The following is a 19,500-nucleotide window of genomic DNA, read 5'->3' as shown; positions in this document are numbered from 1 at the left end:
TACACACACACACACACACACACACACACACACACACACACACACACACACACACACATATATATACACAGTGAAAGGCAGTAAGGAGTTGTGACATTGTGGGTGTAAGCACTCAACTCCATACCCTTAATTGATTTTCCATGATTACTAACTAGTTTAACATCAGCATTTGGATTTTGTCTGGTAGATGGAATATTCCCAACGCATTTAGGAGTTATTACCACAGGCATTATCCGATATGACTTTAAGGTGACGTCTGGGATTTACAGTGGATTTTGCGAAAAACTTCTTAATGCTTATTTGATAAATATATCATGAATCTTGATTAATAATGACTGTCAATATTTGAACAATATTAAGAACTTAAATTATAATTATTGTCAATTTGTATTTAAGTCGTTTACAAGTCCGATTTTGATGGTAAGAATTGAAAATACAGTAGTATTCAATTTATTTTTTTAAATTTTAACACTGATTATTATTATATTATTTTTTATTTTGATTTTAATTAACTTTGATATCATTCACAAGAACTGGAGAATCAGGATACTAGTCTTGTTCAACAGGAGAAAACTACATTAGTAATTATAAGAACCATGATTGAAAGCAAATAAGAATACGTTATAATATGTCAACCACACTGCATCTCCTATACCCAGTGTGGACGAGGCCTTATAACAGGGCTCATCAGGCTGACTGGGATACGACAGAGGTAGTAGTAGTAGTCTAAAGTGCTATTTATATGTATCATCATGAATATTATGATACGAACCAGATTAAACAAGTGAATTGTGATTATTGTCAGTTTTTATTTAAAGAAACGTATTTAAGAGTGTTCTGAATGAGGTGCTATCACTTCACAGCATCAACAATAGACCAGCAGATCCTAGCGTAAAAACATTTACTGAGAAAAAATTTAGTGGACGGTATTTTAGTGTTTACAATTATTTTAAGCCGCTTGGACGGAATGGAACGGACTGGGGTCATTTTCTGCTTCGTCTGGAAAAACATTGTAGACCAAAGCACTTAGGATGAACAGGAAATGACACCAAAGAAGCTTATTCTGGGTATATAGTATATCTTAATAAGTACGTAGTATAGTTTCTGAATAATACATATATGTAACATTAAACCGTATACGATGTGACTACTTCTGTTAGCTATGAAACTTAATGGTTAAACTTTTTTTTACCATAGTGTAAATTGGTATACAGGAAATGTATGTGTAGTTAATCGTGTTGTGTTACACATAGTTTGCTAATTAATTCAAATGAATCACAAAACAGAAAGTCATGAATACAGTGAAATTATCTCAATGTTGCTAATGTCATATGTTATTAGAATTGATATATATATACACACACACACACACATTTATATGCGAATCTTGCCTTCGTTTTTATACGTAATTGTTATCTTTATTTGCAGGTAACTCACCGAACTACGGGTCAAGTGATGGTACTCAAAATGAATACGTCTTTTAGCAACCGGCAGAACATGCTTCGTGAGGTTCAGCTGATGAATCGACTGTCTCATCCTAACATTCTCAGGTGTGGTGATGATTTTGTAATAATGTTATGTGCCAGTCATGTTATAATGGATATGTGTGTGTGTGTAAGATGTACCATAATCATGTTTTTATTTTGTATAATGTTCTGTGCCAGACATGTTATAATGGATGTGTGTGTAAGATGTACCATAATCATTGTTTTTATTTTGTATAATGTTCAAGACAATAGAATATATCTGTAAATATCGTTGTATATTTAGTAATGGATTTGCAAGACAATAAATAAAAATCAGAGATCCAAAAAGAGTAGGAATTCATAGACCTTACATAGAAGAAGTTTATTCTCCAACCATGTAACACTAAACATGAACGTGACTAAGAATGGTCAGTTCAGAGAGGTTTATTTCGTTGTGAGAACTGCTGTTGCGGAGTGCTGATTTAAGAATATTATATACATAGGGACTCTATTATCTTGGTTCACCCTATATATATTTACGTGTTAGACTCACGCCTACAAGGAACTCTGCGAAGTTGGCTAATAAGTAGGGTGAAATTACAAAATCAAGATGATCGAAATACGTTTTTGACTTTTCTTAAAAAGAACTGACGTCACTGCACATCTCTATCCGCAAGGCAGATAATGATGATGTAAGTGATTAGCATTTAACTTCTTATGATCTGTGTGTGTGTCAGTACAATGAACTTTCAGTGTGTATTTTTGTTCGAGCACATTTCAATTCGTAGAGGTTTAACTTACTTGACCTTGTTTTTTTTTTTAAAGTAGTGGGACTCTTTGAATCATTGTCCATCACTAACCAATTTCCAGCTTTTCCGAGGAGTGCAATAACAATAAATTTGATACGCGTAAAATTGAAATTAGAAAACCATATACTGGCTTATGTTTTAAACCCTTTGAATATCATCTTGTTTTTATATCGTTCATTATTAGGTGGGTCCACATTTTGCATAATTAGTTTTTAACCTGATAGAATACTCAGTGTAAAGAACTAACCAAACAAAAATGATAATATGTGAAATTATACATGTATAATTCTACTAAGTCACTCCAGATGTAGTTAGTGGGATTATTGTTATATTGGTAGAATTTCTGATTCCTTTTTTGTTGGGATTCTTACGTTTAGGGAACCACAGAAAGCATGGAAATACAAGCAATTTGATGTATAAATGCTTTAAGAATGAGTTTAAAAGCCATTGCACAGAGTTCATATGAATTCTATCGGAATTTCAAAGTATGGGAAGTGTGTAATTTCGAGCTTCTAGCTTTTCAGTAGTGTTTTAACCCCCTGATATCTCCCTCCTATGAAAACGTGCGTTTATTGAAATTCTTTTTGATTTTCTCGAACTAGCAATTTTGTAAAAAGAATTTTGGATTAAATTGTTTTAAAACAACAAGGATGGAGTGCTGAATCACGTGTTGTGCACATTAACGAGCGATTATGGTGTGATCGGAAATAAACTAAACCACTGCTTTTTGTAAAACCTGATTGGGAAGTGTCTGCTGTAGAACTTAATGTCATATATGTGATTAAGATCACAAACAGAGCGTGGAGAAAAGGGCATTTGGAATTAACGTCAACAGTCCCAACAGAACTCCAGTTTCTGTAGTTGGTACGTTTACGTTTTTACACACGCATTTTCCCCAATATCCAGGTTCTATTTACCTACATTTAATACGTTGTTTTTCATTTACAAGAAGTTTTTTTTTCCTAATCCGATTTTAATCGATGTATCCGCGTTGGCATTGTGTCGAACAATGACGTTCGGTGTTTTGTTCGAAGCAGCAGGTTCGTATATAAAAATTAACCTTTTAAAACGTTATTCTGTAGTTATTTTAAGACGAACTAACGAAAGGTTATAACTGTGTAGTAGGCCTAGTATGGCCTGGTGATTAGGGCGCTCGACTCACAATTTGAGAGTCACGGGCTCGAATTCCCGTTCAATGAACATGCTTGCCATTTTAGCCGTTGTAATGTGACGTTCAATCCCACTATTCATTGGTAAAAGAGTAGTCCAAGAGTTTGTGGTGGGTGGTGTTGACTAGCTACCTTTCTCCTAGTCTGTCACTGCTAAATTAGCGCAGATAGTCCTCGAGTAGCTTTTCGTGAAATTCAAAACCAAACCATATTTACACGTAAGTGTCAATCATATTAAGTGTACCAACTTCAAAAATATGATTTATGGTCATCATTGTATACAAAATGGAGCATTTGGATTGAGTGTATCAAGGTGGAGAAGTTCGTAACGGGCTGTGTCACGCAAGACTGTTTGGTTTAATTTACATATGTTGCCCTTGGAATGCCATAGTTGGATCGTCGCCAGAAGGGAGCTCGTGTTGTTTACGGAATAGATATCCAAAGGTCGTCTCACGGTCGTAGTTTTTGGTATCGATTCGTATTATTTTCCATTAATATAGTTTAGATTAGGAACATTATAATATACTGTGCATTTTTATCGCGACGGTATTTCCAGTGAACAGTATGTTTTAACAGAAATAATATCACTAATAAATATATTTTTAAGCTCAATATATTTACTTGCGGATAAACATTGCAGCAACTAAACAAGATTGGAACGAGGACTGGTGTTCAGTGTCAGGCCAACCAACAGTTTCGAAGTATCATTTTATTCTTAAACTCCTAACGTGTCAAAAATTGACAGTTTGTTTATTTTCCGTTACATTTTTTTTTGTCGTTCTTGTATTGTGATGTTTGAGATTAAATAAAATATTGTAATTTCGGGTCGATTTTCCGTTTCTTTTTTTCGTGGGTATGCAGTGTTAATTAATTAGACACAAAGTGTCTGATTACATTTCATAAAGAACTTATAAATAGAAGTCTGTCTCTTATACTTATTACACAAAGTGCTATATATATAAAAAAAAGAGGTTAATTTATACAAGTTAGCATATTTCAGAATCTAGACACTAGAGAGAGAGAGAGAGATGTACATTACCCGTTAATTGGTCACCATTCGAGTGTATCATAGAGAAAACGGTGAATTTATTATTTTATGACCTAATAACGTAGGTTATTTGTCTTCTGTAGTTTGGAATTTAGGAAGTACCAATAATAGGTGAATTGAACGTCGATTTTAGGTTTTTATCCATTATTTGTTAGATCTAGATGAAAAAGTGAATACGAACTATTGATCGGTAAGTTTCAAATATTCAGATTAAGTAAGTGCACGTTATGATCAGTTTGTTCATTGTACCGTTAACCACGAGATACAGTTCTTCAAATCCGGGCAGCATCAGACTTCCATGTTGTTGTGTTCGTTTCTGCTTTCCAGGTATACTTTTATATTCGTGTGATACACCTGGCCATTGGTGACTCAGCGATAAATTTGATGGCTTAAACGATAAAATACGGGACCCAATCCCCGCTGCTTATGCAGCGCAGATAGTTCATTGTGCAGTTTGACGCTGAAATCAGCTTTTTAGACCCAACTATTGAGACTTGACCCTAACAAATGACAATAGGCTTTGGATTATTAGCTGTAGTTCGATGAAACTTACTGTTATTTGTAACGGGCATTCCATTGCTCAAGGAGGGTTTTTATGTTATTATTTTTAGTACATTGATTATTGTGGTAGACAAACTCTTGCTTTTTATTATAACCTGGTTTCTATTGTTTGGCCTGTGAATACTTCTTCTGTAGACAGTGTTGTGACCTGGTTCTCCATTGGTTATTATAGTGAATACTAAGGTGTCTGTAACGAGCCTTTCTCCATTGTACGTATTTTGACAACCTGTTCCTGTTTTGGTTATTATAGTAATTGACGTTATGTAGTTTAATTTTTCTGTATACATATTTTTATGGAATGCCTCCCTATTGGTCACTGTAGACTGCAACAAAGGTTTTATATTGAATCTTCCTCCTGTATATCTTCTTAAAAATCTGGTTCTTGTTGTAGATGATTCATTAAGATTGACTGTCAGTCCACTATGAATCTTTAATTAACTGTATACGTATTGTAAAGTTTACGTAACCTTTCTTCTCTTAGAGAAAGAATATAATGTTTCAAAGAACGCTTAAAGCTGATATAGAGATCAGTAAAAGTGACACGTTTGTGGAAAAACTGTTTAATTTTGTTTCTTTTTTTTCTATAGGTTCATGGGAGTGTGTGTTCACGAAGGACAGCTACATGCTCTGACTGAGGTACGTTTCTCGTGAATTTAATCTCGTAGCGTAGTGTAGCAATTCACGATTTAGTATAGTAGTCAAGCCTGTTGTAATGAATAACTATTTTAATGTAATTCTGACCAATTACCTTTATTGAGTCAGTGAAACATAATAGCTAGTGTGCTCTTCTGTATTTGAGTTTGATGTTTCTAGAAATGGTGAGTTGTCGTTATACCACGATTAGGTTAATTCTTTAGATAAGGAAAATTGAGTATAATTGTCCAATTACTTGTCATTTCAAGGCTTGTAAGCTTTTCTGCAAAAACAAAAAATAAATTCTTCAGTTAACTAAGAAAGCGAGCAGTAGTGGTAGGAAATTTGAGGATAATATTTTAATGTGCAGTAATGAAATGAGGATGTACCTGTACATATACTTCTTGCGACTTAAATATATACTTTTGGGGGAGGATGAAGAACAGAGAGGCGTTAAACGGGTATTTTAAGAATTCTCGTTGGTTTTTAATGATAAAATAATGCGAAAATTTATTGTTTTATTACATCATTGTATTTATGTATATATGTTTGTGGGTGTGAATAAACATAAAATTGACAGAGCGTGAAAGCCTTGCAATAATTTGTTAGACATTTATAGTTCCACCAAGAAACAAGTTTTGCATTATTTGACCCGATTTAAACTGGTCCCACTGATACACTTTTTTGGCCAAGGTTTGAGTTAACATGGAGGCGGCTGGACCGAATCGTAAGAGGAACTTGAGCCAACCTTTCATTATTGTTGTTACGAAGGTAAATGATAACGCCATTTTAAATTGGTAGTGTGATGTTTATTTAATTTTTAAATAAATCAACTGTACATCTGCAGTTTATGGTTACATCTGGTCCGTAAAGGATTGATCAAAATAAATGATCTTTTATTTGGCGCAGCTACGATATTCACGTGAGAAGTAAAAAAAGAAAAGAGAGAAGGAGAATTTTCTAATCTGTCTCTCTTTAGTTTCTTATTTGCAGTTGTGGCACAGTTGAACACCTCGCGTTATTTTTACCACTAGGATAGCAGAAAATGTAGTTCTTGTCCTCACATATGCGTGTCGTTTAAGACATCGTTTGTAGCCATACATGTATTACTTTGTCTTTTATCTTTTGTTATCCCTCAAATTTTGATTTTGAACTACACAGAATTCTTTGCATAGCTTTATAATTATAAGTTTTTTACCACCACTGGATTTTTAAATTTCTGATCCTCCCCCCCCCCCTCCCCGTGGCTCAGCGGAAAGTCCGAAGGCTTATGACGCTAAAAACCGGGTTTTGATTCCCATTTGTTGCTTTGTGTTTAACAACAAACAAATTTAGTCGTTTTATCGTGATGTCGTGCAATTTGTAATATGTTCGTAATTACTGAAGAAAGTCAGTAAAATTGAATACTTATATGGAGCCCAAGTATATGTATAATAACTTATGCACGTACTTAGAAAGCAGTAAATGTCAGAAAATGTTTTGCTTGAACGTTTATGTCGGTCAGTAATGAACACTTTACAGATAACACCTTTCCAAAAGGTCTACCGTTAACAGTGGGTACTTGTACAAAACTCGTTACACGTTTATAAATATAAAAGCCATAAAAAATACCTTGAAGATACCCAGGGTTAGCCACTGTATGACATCGTTACCCAACTGATATTCATTTTCTATAAACAGATATCGGCTAACACCAGAAAATGAGAAACGAGTATGTGTAGAAAGAAAACAAAAAATGTTTTTTTTATAGAATCAAAGATTCTTCAATTTATTGTTGACATAGAAACAGTATCAGATACGAACTGATTCTTTATATAGATAAAAATTTTTTTAAATAAATACTAAATGTAGACACTTTCTGTTGTTAGTTTCACATGTATGTATCTATCTATATATATTAATTATTTTACTTGTAAGGGGGTAATGTTTTTGCCCCGATCCATTTTAAGGGGTAATACAGTGACATTATTGTCTTTATTGTAATGATAACGAGCTTTAGTTTATTTTATGTAAAAATTGTTTATTTCGGTGACTGTCTTCCAGGTTTGATTTGGGGGTGTGTGTAGGGGGTAATGAATAATTTCAGTAATTATTTTATTGTGAAGGTTAAAATAGAGAACAACATTTTTAACACCATAAAATTGGTCATAACTTGCATGTTCGATCTGCGTTGTAATGTAGAAGTGGGAGACCTGATACATTGTACATTGTCTCAGTCTTCTTATCGTAAATTGTTAACTTTGACCTTAAAAGTTTTAACAGTATCTGGCAGAAATGTGATAAAAATATGTTAGTGGTTAAGGTTTTGCTTACTATGGCATACAATGATTTTTTACATACCATCTTGCCTGTATTTTCAAGAAGGTATGTAAAAAAGGTACATCTTTAAGTGTGGGGTCCGTTAATGGGTTCCAGAGATGAAGAAACAATGACACGGAAGTGATCGAATGAGTAAAACATGACCTCTGACACTACAGCCTTGGACGTTTATAATATATTATGTACTTAAAATAACATGGTACTTAATGTAATGTATTATAATGCACGTTTCCTTTATTTTTTTCCGAAGTGATGAATCACGTTCTGTGGGCGCTGCGCATGGGTTTAGTTTAGATGCAACGTTAATTGTGTACAGAACATCGCTGGGGATGTAAAGCATATGGAATACGTTAAGATTACGTAGTAGATCTTACATGCTGACGATACAGTTATTTATTTAGACATCAGTAAAAAACGAAGTAATTGAATAAACATTCTGAAGAAGATTCGATGTGAATCGAGAATGAATATTATTTTTCTTCCAGTAAAGTTTACTAGAAGATAAACGAATTGGAAATTCTTGCTTTCGTTAATCGACAAGATCAACATTTTGATGGTTAACATAAAAACATCTTTCGGGGAACTCAAGCAACAGAATGTACTTGATAGTTGCGCAGATCTCTCACGCTTTGTAAATAAATTAACCAGCTTAAACTTGACCCGTGTACAAAGGTCATTGGACACAGGTTCGAAAATGGTTAATGTCCATTTCTTACAACCATTGCATCTTTCTTTGTTTAGCTTGCCATGAACTTTTTATTACCAAAACCAGCGTTCAGGAATTGGTTTGATCCACACTTGATAAAAGGAACGGTGTCGCCATTAGCCCTTACTAACTTTCAAACGCTATGGAGGTTTTATAGCAATATTTTGTGATGGATTTTATGTTAAAAACGAAAGAAAAAATTTTAAGCAGTCTTACTAATTAAGTTACTGTACTTACTGATATAAGCTGACCAGGTTCAAAATACAAAAAATACTTTAAGTTTTAAAAATCGAAAAGTTAATTATACATAGATCCAGCTAATATTTAAAAATCCACGAAGATAATATCTGGGGCTTATGTTTTAGTCAAGTTGACGTTTTGTTTTGTATATCCATATTTAAAGTTTACGTGCTCCTGGTGGTTGCAATCGGAACTTCAAAAAGTATTTCTGGCCCCACTGGTGTGGCTCGACGGCAAACTTGAGGACTTTTAGAGTGTTAAATTCAAATTTTGATCCTTGCAGTGGGCACAACGTAGATAGCCCATGTTGCAGCTTTGTGCTTGAAGGAAAAACAAACACATTTTTTGGGTCTTCGGTGACATGTATGTGTGCCAAGTTTTTGTATATGTTGGCACACACGAAAAATCTTATATATATATATATATATATATATATATATATATATATATATTTATGACGACCGCAGATGGCCTACAAAGTAAGTTAAAACAAAATATTTGTATCTGATTATGTTTTACGTTTTTGTGGTTGTAGGACAGTTTTATAGCAATGGGATATGATTATTTTTGTTTTCTGCCCGTTTACTGATTACAACAACCGGTTTAGCTTTACTTGGCCATATTTATGTACAAGTCTTGAGGGACTAAATCCTGGGGTATATTACGTTAAAAAATACTGTTATTTTCTCTTTCTTCTCTCTCGGAGTCTTCATGCTTCAACTTTACTTACAACAACAAAGAAATATCTGACGAATTTTTCTGTTTTTTTATTTCAATGAAAATAGACAAGATGTGTCAGTTTTTGCAGTTTTATTCCTAGTTGATGGTGTTTTCATCAACACTGTTAGTATACGTTTCATTCGTAAAGTACATACTTATGTACAGTTTCTCTGACTTGATCTTTTTTTTTACCTTCATGTAGTCCCTGATTATAACGAAACGACCTTTGGCACAAGCATAGGTTCAGCTTGATGTATTTTATATCTAGAGAATTTGAAAGACAACCAATCTACCATTAAACGAGTTAAAACAACGGTTTATCTGTTTTGATACTACATGGAAAAAAGACGGGCAGTAAATATTATGTGATATAGCCTTTAGTGTTATTTAATTACTAAATAAATAAATAGGTTTTCTCTTATTGAATTTGTCCCGGTGCTGCAAAATCGCGTTCCGCTTTTTGAGTTGTGGGTACGTTATAAAAGGGACCGTCAAATCCCACTGTTGTATTAGAGTAGTTCAGGTGATGGTGGTGGGTGTTGTTGACTAGTGTTGTTTAATTGCTAAATAAATAAATAGGTTTTCTCTTATTGAATTTGTGCCGGTGCTGCAAAATCGCGTTCGCTTTTTGAGTTGTGGGTACGTTATAAGAGGGACCGTCAAATCCCACTGTTGTATTAGAGTAGTTCAGGTGATGGTGGTGGGTGTTGTTGACTAGTGTTGTTTAATTGCTAAAGAAATAAATAGGTTTTCTCTTCTTGAATTTGTCCCGGTGCTGCAAAATCGCGTTCCGCTTTTTGAGTTGTGGGTACGTTATAAAAGGGACCGTCAAATCCCACTGTTGTATTAGAGCAGTTCAAGTGTTGGTGGTGGGTGTTGTTGACTAGCTGCCTTCCCTAGTAGCCTATCAGTTCAAATTTAGGAACGGCATTGAGCAGGTTAACTCCGTGTAGCTTTGCCAAATCTCCAAAACATCGAACTTTTTAAGATGTTGATGCTTTTTTGTGGTAGTTACGTTGTAAAAGATAAAACTTCGAACTTAACAAATTATCAATCTTGATTATTGTGCCAAACGTGATGGTATTGAATGTAGCCTGTGATATAATTTAAAATTTCTATTATGAGCGCCCCCTAACGAAAGTAGTTGAAATAATTTATTGAGTTCTAGTTCCTTTGAGTTATATACGTTTGTTAACATCGATTGTGAACCTCAGAGATCTTTTTCTTTATTGTTTAGATAGGGAATCTTCATTAGATCCAATTTAGAATATTGCAGGACTTGTAGATGTGTAAGTTTATACGTGTCTATTAAGCTGTATGATTTTTTATTTATGTGATGATACACGATTTATATGTCATTTCTTGTGCCATGATATTATGTATTTAATTTTTTTTATTATTGAACGAATTTGTGGGATGTATTGATTCGACAAATATCTTGGGCATCATTAAGATGAACCTACATCACCATCCAGATCTTAGAGTTCTTTGACCTCTTTCTGATCCAGTCGGCATCTGGTCGTTTCCATCCTTTATTGATTTGTTGAAGTTTTGGAATAGATGGGGTTATTCGTGTGTGCTAGTTCCTCATACGAGAGAATCCACGGTATGTTCACGTGCTCCGCAGCCCACGAGCTTGGGTTATTTTCGTTTCACCTCCCCACAGAGTAGATGTAGCAAGGCCTAGAGGAAATAAACATACATTATTAATCGTACGGTTTTTAAAGTAACTGTTCACACTAAGTAAGCCTTACTGTATATCCAACGTGTGTTACAGAATCAAGGCACAATACAGTTTTATAGAAATATTTTTATTCTAAATTTAAATTTACTCCGCTCGATCCAAGAGTTACTTGCCAAGCACTAAGAAGTACTTGGTCGCTTGCCAAGAAGGTATTGTTTTACGTGAACTAAGGCAGTGGAAAACTTCCTCCAATACGTTGCATTTACTTCATGTTCCAGAATTTAATATTTATGTCAGTTAGACAAGATGCTATATATTTAAACACCGAGGCTGTTTCACGTGCGCAGTTCGAGAAAAATATGGCGTTTCGTAGAAACTTCTTAACCCTGGCAAATTTGAGATTTTGTCGGCCTGGAAAAGTACAATACACGGGTAACGCTACATAGAATATATATAATACACAATGCATATTTTATGAAGCACGGGTCACTGCATAGGTTACGTCTAATATACAACGCATTTTTTTAATTTAAGCTATTATAACATGTATAATAAACAATGCTTATTTTATATTGTACAGTTCACACTTCATAGATATTATTATACACAGCATGTAAAGCAGTGGGTGATATACAGGTTTAGTGTAATATATAATACACTATTTAAATGTGAATAGGTTATAAGTATTTCGTGCATTGCTTATAAATGCAGTAGTGGGTTTTATATGCACATGTCGTGCATTACTTACGTATTCAGTAAAATATTGTATTATATGCACAATACTGGCTTTGTATATATACACACACGTGTTGCATTAAGATACTTATACCGCCCACCTTGAAAAGTAATGCTTAACAATAACATATGGTAAATCACGTCACGTTTTGAAACATCAATAATAGTGTGATTAATTCCTAACAATTTAGTGTAAAATTTTCTGCTTGCGAAATAAAATTTAGCATCAGCATTATTCATGCCTGTTCTCCCGTCATTTCAAAAGTGAATGTTGAGCTTTGCCTGCCTGCGCAAAATGAAAACAACACTGACATGCCAATTATAAACATTATAAAAACAATAGCACTAGAATTCATACAGGAACTAAACAACCCATCCAGAACAGATGACTGCTTCAAAACACTAGAATAGCCGGAAGGATCGATGCGATGTTGTTATATAAAATTTTCATTGTAGTGTGCCAGTTAATGTACTTACGGTGAATTTAAATTTCCACATTAGGTGGCCTGATCACATAGGGTCGGAGTAAACCGCACTTGCTCCGACCCCTTTCAGGGCAATGTCCATGTATGTTTTTACGATCACATTTTGTGTTTTGCTGCAAGTTACATATTTCACTAGTTAGAGACTGATCGAACAAATTTTACGTTAAATACTCTTGAAAAATATTATTTTTAGTCTCTAACTAGTGTGGGATTTAAATGTCTTTTAGGTCTTGTGACCTAGGAGGGTCAGGTACTCTGAGACCTCTTCCTCCCTTCCGTACCATGAAATGTTGTCTTGGACGTTGATGTTTAGTCCAACCGTCCCGATCAGGAGATCAGGCTGCCTGCGCAGTTTTTCAAACGGGAGACAGACGCCAAAGTTCGCGATATACACACAAGATAGTGGGTTTGTATATACACATGTAATGCATTACTTATGTTTACAGTAAGGTAGTGTATTATATATATAATACTGGATTTGTATGTAAAGGTGGTTTAAAAGATAATGGCTGCAGCTCGTTTTTTTAAAGAAAGCTTCAAATATCCCATTAGTTATAATCAAATGTAAGTAAGGTCATCAAAGACAGTATTTCCATAACTATTTATGGAAAAACGGTGTTTTGTTTTAGTGTCAACTTTCGCTTTGTTGTCGATGGTGTCAATAACCAGTTTTTGATAATCTGGTGGTTAGCGTGCTCGGACTTCGAATCCAATAATTCATCGTTTGCGGTCCTTTGTCGCAAAAACGCGCTCCGCACTTTGCGTTATAAGAAATGCGGTTAAAGCTCGACATTCGATCAGACAAGAGTAACCAAAGAGTTGCTGTCTTCCCTTAAGTAAATATTTTAGAATTAGGGACGGCTAACGCAGATATTTCTTAAGTAGCTTTGAACAAATATTTGAAATCAACAATAAACCCTCGTGTCGGCCCTTAGGGACAATTATGGGCATTTCACCTGGTCGTTTAGCCCAGTGCGCATGAAGTGCTTTTGAGGTTGAAATTCCAATTTCATTCCATCAATAAATCGCGAGTAAAACACGTAAATGATATCCTCACTAGCTTCTATTAATTCAGTTAACGTGTACAGTACAGACCCTTACTCGTTCTTCCTGTCATCTGGTAAGTGTATTGGCACACCACGTGTGTCAACTTCGCAAGTCGCGCGTGTCAGTGTCGTTATACTTTACCGTGATTTGAATAAAAGTAACCCGTCTGAACATGCGATTACCATGTACGTATGACTTCCTGGAAAACATAGTGTTGCCGTATGAAAACAACGAAAAACTGTTTTATTCCGTAGTTTTTCTCGGTGTTCTCCTTTCCTTTAGAGTTGTGATTTCTTAACATATTGAAGTACTTCTGAATATACTACGTTATTTGATAAGTAAAATATCTGCTCCACACAATGGATAGGAGTCTCTAATTCTTTTACAATTCTTGGAGTATAGGAAGCTAAGTTTCGTATAGCTGAATTTGTGTATTAAAAACAAATGAAATTCTTTTAAAGTAGACCTTTTTTAAAGTTAATAAGTTTATTATCATGTACACTAGATAGAATCAAATCTGAAACCTGCCTTAATAATCAGTGCCACTGGTTATGTTCAAATCTGACACCTGCCTTAATAATCAGTGCCACTGGTTATGTTCAAATCTGACACCTGCCTTAATAATCAGTGCCACTGGTTATGTTCAAATCTGACACCTGCCTTAATAATCTGAATGTGGTCAGTTGCATTCACACTTGTCATCCATTTTCGAACATATTTTTTTAGATATGATTATTGTATTTATAGCATGATTAGATGGTTATATTATAAGCTAGCACTTTATAACATTAGTGTTGATATGATTGGTTATATTAAAATCTGCCACTTGCCTTCAAAACGTAAATGTGACGATTGGTTACGTATCACGCACTTTGTTTCTTTTATAGTTTCTCTTTCTCATACATCTCGGAAGGGCGAAAAAACGTCGATTTTCTACCATTAGAGGAGCCTTGAAAACAATTTTTGAATTGATTTTTTTTTTTATGTACATTTGGAGAAGATAAGTTCAGATCGTATTGTACAAGATAAAGCAGTGTTTTTTCATTAACCTATATACAGACGCGTGCTAATGGCATGTAGCCTGCCTGTCGTCAATCGGAGACCTAAACTAGAGCAACATCTTGTATCTGATTTGGAATACAGGTGTATTAAAGAGTGAAACCATTAGTTTTTACGCCTAATTTTTTTTTAAACTGTCGTTTTCAGTTTAATCTTGATCTTCGGTAATCCTAAAAAGTGTTTCTAACATTAGTGCATATTATGTAGCACTGTATATGGAGCTTAAAAGAACTGATATTGTTGGGACCGATTTCTTGGAACAACGTGTAAATGTTACAGCTGTTATTTCAGGTTTTCGTGGTGGTCTGATTTAAATACAAGTTTCACGTGAACGTTGTTGATATATTTCAACCATGTCAACGATTTATAAAGTTCTGATTAGTAAGATAAGAACATTAGTTTGTTTGGTTTAATTTCAATAAAACATGTTTCATCTGGCCAATATAAATATTAAGATTTTAAAAAATGTAAAATTTTTAATTAATGTGTGTGATGATAGGTGGCAGTTACGTAATCTTGAATTTATATTTCATATAACTGACTACCCGCCCTCTCCGGGATTAAGAGAACTAGCATGCTGGCTCGCCTGTTGTTCTGAATAACGAATTGGTTATTTAAAAATAATAATAAAATATGGTGATAAAATAAGTAATACAGTGTTAAATAAACTTTTACATGATTCTAAAGTGTGGAATAAGTAAAACATTTACTTTAGGCTTCTTATCACATTCTCAGAAATGTTCAGTGAAACTTGGATTATATTCTTGTTCTCTTATCTCTAAGTTGTAAAACAATGATGAAATTTGAGTATTAGGGCATCATCGATTGATTGATTTTTTGTTTATAGTATATCAACGGAGGCAGTCTAGAACAGTTAAACCTTAACAAGAATGAAATTCTTCCATGGACAATAAGGCTGAAGATTGCGTTGGACATCGCCCGTGGGATGACCTATCTTCACTCCAGAGGCGTCTTCCATCGTGACCTGACGTCCAAGGTATGGTCAAGTAATGTTCTAACAGAGTAAACTGATGACTGTATTGAACTGACTGTGAATGTTGTCTGCTATTGAATAGTTATAGTAATTCATTCGTAAAACTAAACATAGAATTTATCATTGATTACGCAAGGTTAAGTAAGGCTTGATTAACGTTAATAAAAAGTATATTTACAATAGGTTTTCGCTTATGATCGAGAGTTACTGTTAAATATTTCCGAAGTAATGAAAGAGGTATGTTAACATGCTCTGAAATAGATTAAGTACTGAAGAAGTTCATTTTGGATGCAGAACATATAAATAAATTTTAAAGAGCAGTAATGGTAATAATTCAATAGAGCTTGGCAATTTAAGTGCCAGGTTTCTAGGATTCTCCGTTTACAAACTTATTATAGACTATGACTAACACACCGGGTGGGCTTTCTTCCCAATAAGATTCCCGTGGTTGTGTACTACAAACACAAACGTCCCGGACTCGTGTTGAAAATTATATTAATGTTGAACGTAGGACTACTTACCACAAAATGGAAAGGGCTAGAAAATTAAGTAATTTAATTAACGCGTTTATGTTATTAGACTTACGAATGTATAAAACATTGGAACATTTCCTGTTTTCATAACAGTAAAAGATCTGGATGTTATCAGTTCGGAATGTTTTGTTAGGTCATAACAACCTCCTCTGTATCCCTCTTACCAGAGAGTTAAACATTTAACATCTGTTAAAAAACAACAGAAATCAGGCCAACATTTGCGTGATTACTGTGTCAGTGTGTAAATATGAACAAGCCTATTTTGGAATGCATTAAAAGCGGTGTCATGTTAACCCACTAGATGGCAGCACACTAAAGCTGAGCATATCTGGTTACAAGAGCCAAATTTTACGTTATCATAAACTTTCAAAAGTTCTACGAATATGTATACAGATTAATAACTTCATTCATTTAAGATAATAAAATCACACCAGATATTTTAACAGTGAAGATGAGCGAGCTAAGTTTACTCTTTTGTTTGGTGGATTTTTGCAGAATGTTCTTATCAAGAGAGAGGCCACCAATCTGACCGCTGTTGTAGGAGACTTTGGTTTAGCCGAAAGAATACCAGATGAAGCAAGGTGGGAAAATTTTGTATCTTTGAAATTTAAGAAGAAGAAAAAAAGTGTTTTCAAAGGGATTTTTAGATTTCATTGAAACACTTCTTTCATTTCAAATAGTGGTTTGTAATTATCTTGTTGTAGTTTTCTGAATTTCTTTGTACAATAAAAAGCTTTTGTACTGTTTATGTCATATTTTAACCTGTTGAGCGTTAGCTAGCTAAATAATTTTGTAATATTTCTTATAAATTACAATATAAATTACAATTAGTGATGAAAGATGCATTAGGTCTGAAAACCTGGAAATGATGTTATAATCAGTACATTTTGTCTATATGTTAAATCAGTTTTATGGCATTATTCTTGTATGATATTTTGATTGTTTTAAGGCGAATTTTCGTATGATTTAAGGTTGTGTATAATATTTTGAGTATCTACAATAATTCATGAATATTTTAAACAGAAGATATTAATTTCTATTGTGATCATGTGTCTTAGAAATTGAAAAACTACAAACACAGCATTTGACACTTAGTACAAAGATTGTATACAAACAGCACTTCTGAAGGAATATGATCAGCTCAAGATTTCTGACACTGATCTCCAACTAACAGCATTTAGAATTTAGTACAAAGATTCTTATATGAACAGTTCTTCTGATGGAAGATAATCAGTCCATGATTTCTGACCTCAAACTCAATTATATTCCTCCCTTTTCTGTATTAGCTAGTCAGTTTAATTACCACTTTTTCTTTGTGAGATGTAGAAAAAGGAAACATAATTAGTGGAATGTGAAAAGCTGAAGTTGCAAACAAATGACTATGTAGATAGTTCTATACCATCTATTACTAACACAAAGAAATGGATTTATATATATCTTACCGAGTGACTAGTATGTATATATTTCAGTTTCCAAGAACTAGCTTCTTATGAAATCTTGTACCATACCTTGGAGTAATAAACATGTTATGGAGTATAATTTCTCTTTTGTTGTTTGTAATAAGTATGAAAATAAGTAAGAGAGAGACTATGAGGTATCAGAATAAAGTTGTCTGGTGTCAGAATAGGGTGTATAACATGTATTTGAATGGTGTAAACAATGGAAGCATCAGAGATAAAGTTTAGGACAGAGAGAGATGCATGTTACAATTTAAATTCATGTTAAGTTTTTTATCCATTTGTTTCTTTCAGTGATCAGGCCCACAGACTTCCAATTGTTGGTTCTCCTTACTGGATGGCGCCAGAGTGCTTAAAGGGAGAGTGGTACAATGAAAAGGTGAGATTTATCACAATTAACATTAATCAAACATGAAAAAATAAAAGTCATCTGAAGTACTGAAACTATGGAAAATAAGATGTTTCACAAAATAAGAATTAGATTATAAGATACTTCAATGTTACTGTAATTACACCAAAGTTCCAGTAGAAACTATTTGAATACGTTATGCCAAGAATTTTGGACCAGTTAACTCTCTCAACAATGGGCTCAGTCAATTTGACTGACCATGTGACCTCTTTGTACTCATTCAAAGTCATTATAGATTTGATACTAACTTTTAGAATAGTGTGTATATCTTCACAAAATTTGGCAGTCTTTCAGTAAATATTATAAGTCTTTCACATACAAAAAATCTTATTTTTTAATGAAGTATTTTTAAAAAACCAAAAATAGATTTGGCCTTGAATATATCGAGTATTTGTTTTGAAAAGTGTATTTGTAAAGTGATTTTCCTATTTTAGATTAAAAATACTTTTCTTCATCTCAAAATCTCAATTTCATGCGTAATATCTTAAACCTTTGAAATACATTTCAAATGTTTGTTTTCATTAAAATTTTATATTTTATCTGTAATTTTCTCTTCCCTAACTCTATACAAGGTTGGTCAATTTGACTGACCATGTAATCACCAAAAACAAAATCTAAATTACCCTCTTTTTCTTTCTAGAATGACTTCAAATGTAGTGTGAAACTATATTCGTTTATCCTAAATAGCTTTAAACTCATAACATTATACATCTGTTTATAATTAAATTTTATTGTTTTATTGCCACTTGAACTGTGTCTAACTAGTATTCACACCATTATAAGTTCTAAATCACTTGGGGAACATGCAGCTCATGTTACACTATCGAATTATATTACCCACAAGCTGCTGCTGGTGTACATGCTTTATGAAATATTTTTATTATATTATTATTGTTTATTTTACCTAATCTAACCTTAACTAACCTAAAGAGATCCTTATTTTTACATTTTAATTACTTTTATAATAATAGATAAGAATAAACATGAAAACAAGAAATAAAGTACTTACCCAATCTTATTTTTTCTTGTTGTCAATTGTCGATGAAACTTAACCCTATTTTTTTTTATACTAATGGTAGTAATGCAGTAAATAATTTTATTTAATTAAATATTGCACCAAAGATCATAGACTAATAACAAGCAAAAAATAGAGAATTTTCCCTAACTCTCAAAATCTTTCTGGCTTTCTAACTATGTGACAAGATGTGTTACAAATTCATCCAATGCAGTTGTTAACTTTCCCATGAGAATGAACCATGCATTGTAAGTGAAATTGATGCTTATATGTTCATAGTACAATGTAATATAATATGCCATTTTATAAATGAAAACCTTCACTTTCTATTGGTTATAGGCAATATATAATTAAATTTAAGAGTGAGCTATTAACAAATCCTGAAAGAGAGGATGTGACAGGTGGGTGTGG

At 33.5% G+C, this 19,500-nt stretch overlaps 1 protein-coding gene across 1 annotated transcript in view; it reads left to right on the top strand.

Moving 5' to 3' along the window:
* LOC106459790 (dual specificity testis-specific protein kinase 2-like) overlaps positions 1-19,500 on the top strand; it is a 68,060-nt gene that overhangs the window by 34,520 nt on the left and 14,040 nt on the right. Inside the window, exons 3-7 of the mRNA XM_013919450.2 lie at positions 1,429-1,550; positions 5,641-5,689; positions 15,529-15,678; positions 16,704-16,789; positions 17,960-18,044. Of these exons, the coding sequence (XP_013774904.1) occupies positions 1,429-1,550; positions 5,641-5,689; positions 15,529-15,678; positions 16,704-16,789; positions 17,960-18,044 (492 nt within the window). The remainder of the gene's footprint in view (positions 1-1,428; positions 1,551-5,640; positions 5,690-15,528; positions 15,679-16,703; positions 16,790-17,959; positions 18,045-19,500) is intronic.

The sequence above is a fragment of the Limulus polyphemus genome, unplaced genomic scaffold (genome assembly GCF_000517525.1).
Source record: "Limulus polyphemus unplaced genomic scaffold, Limulus_polyphemus-2.1.2 Scaffold661, whole genome shotgun sequence".
NCBI lineage: Eukaryota > Metazoa > Arthropoda > Merostomata > Xiphosura > Limulidae > Limulus > Limulus polyphemus.
This window is presented reverse-complemented; position numbering and strand designations above follow the sequence as displayed.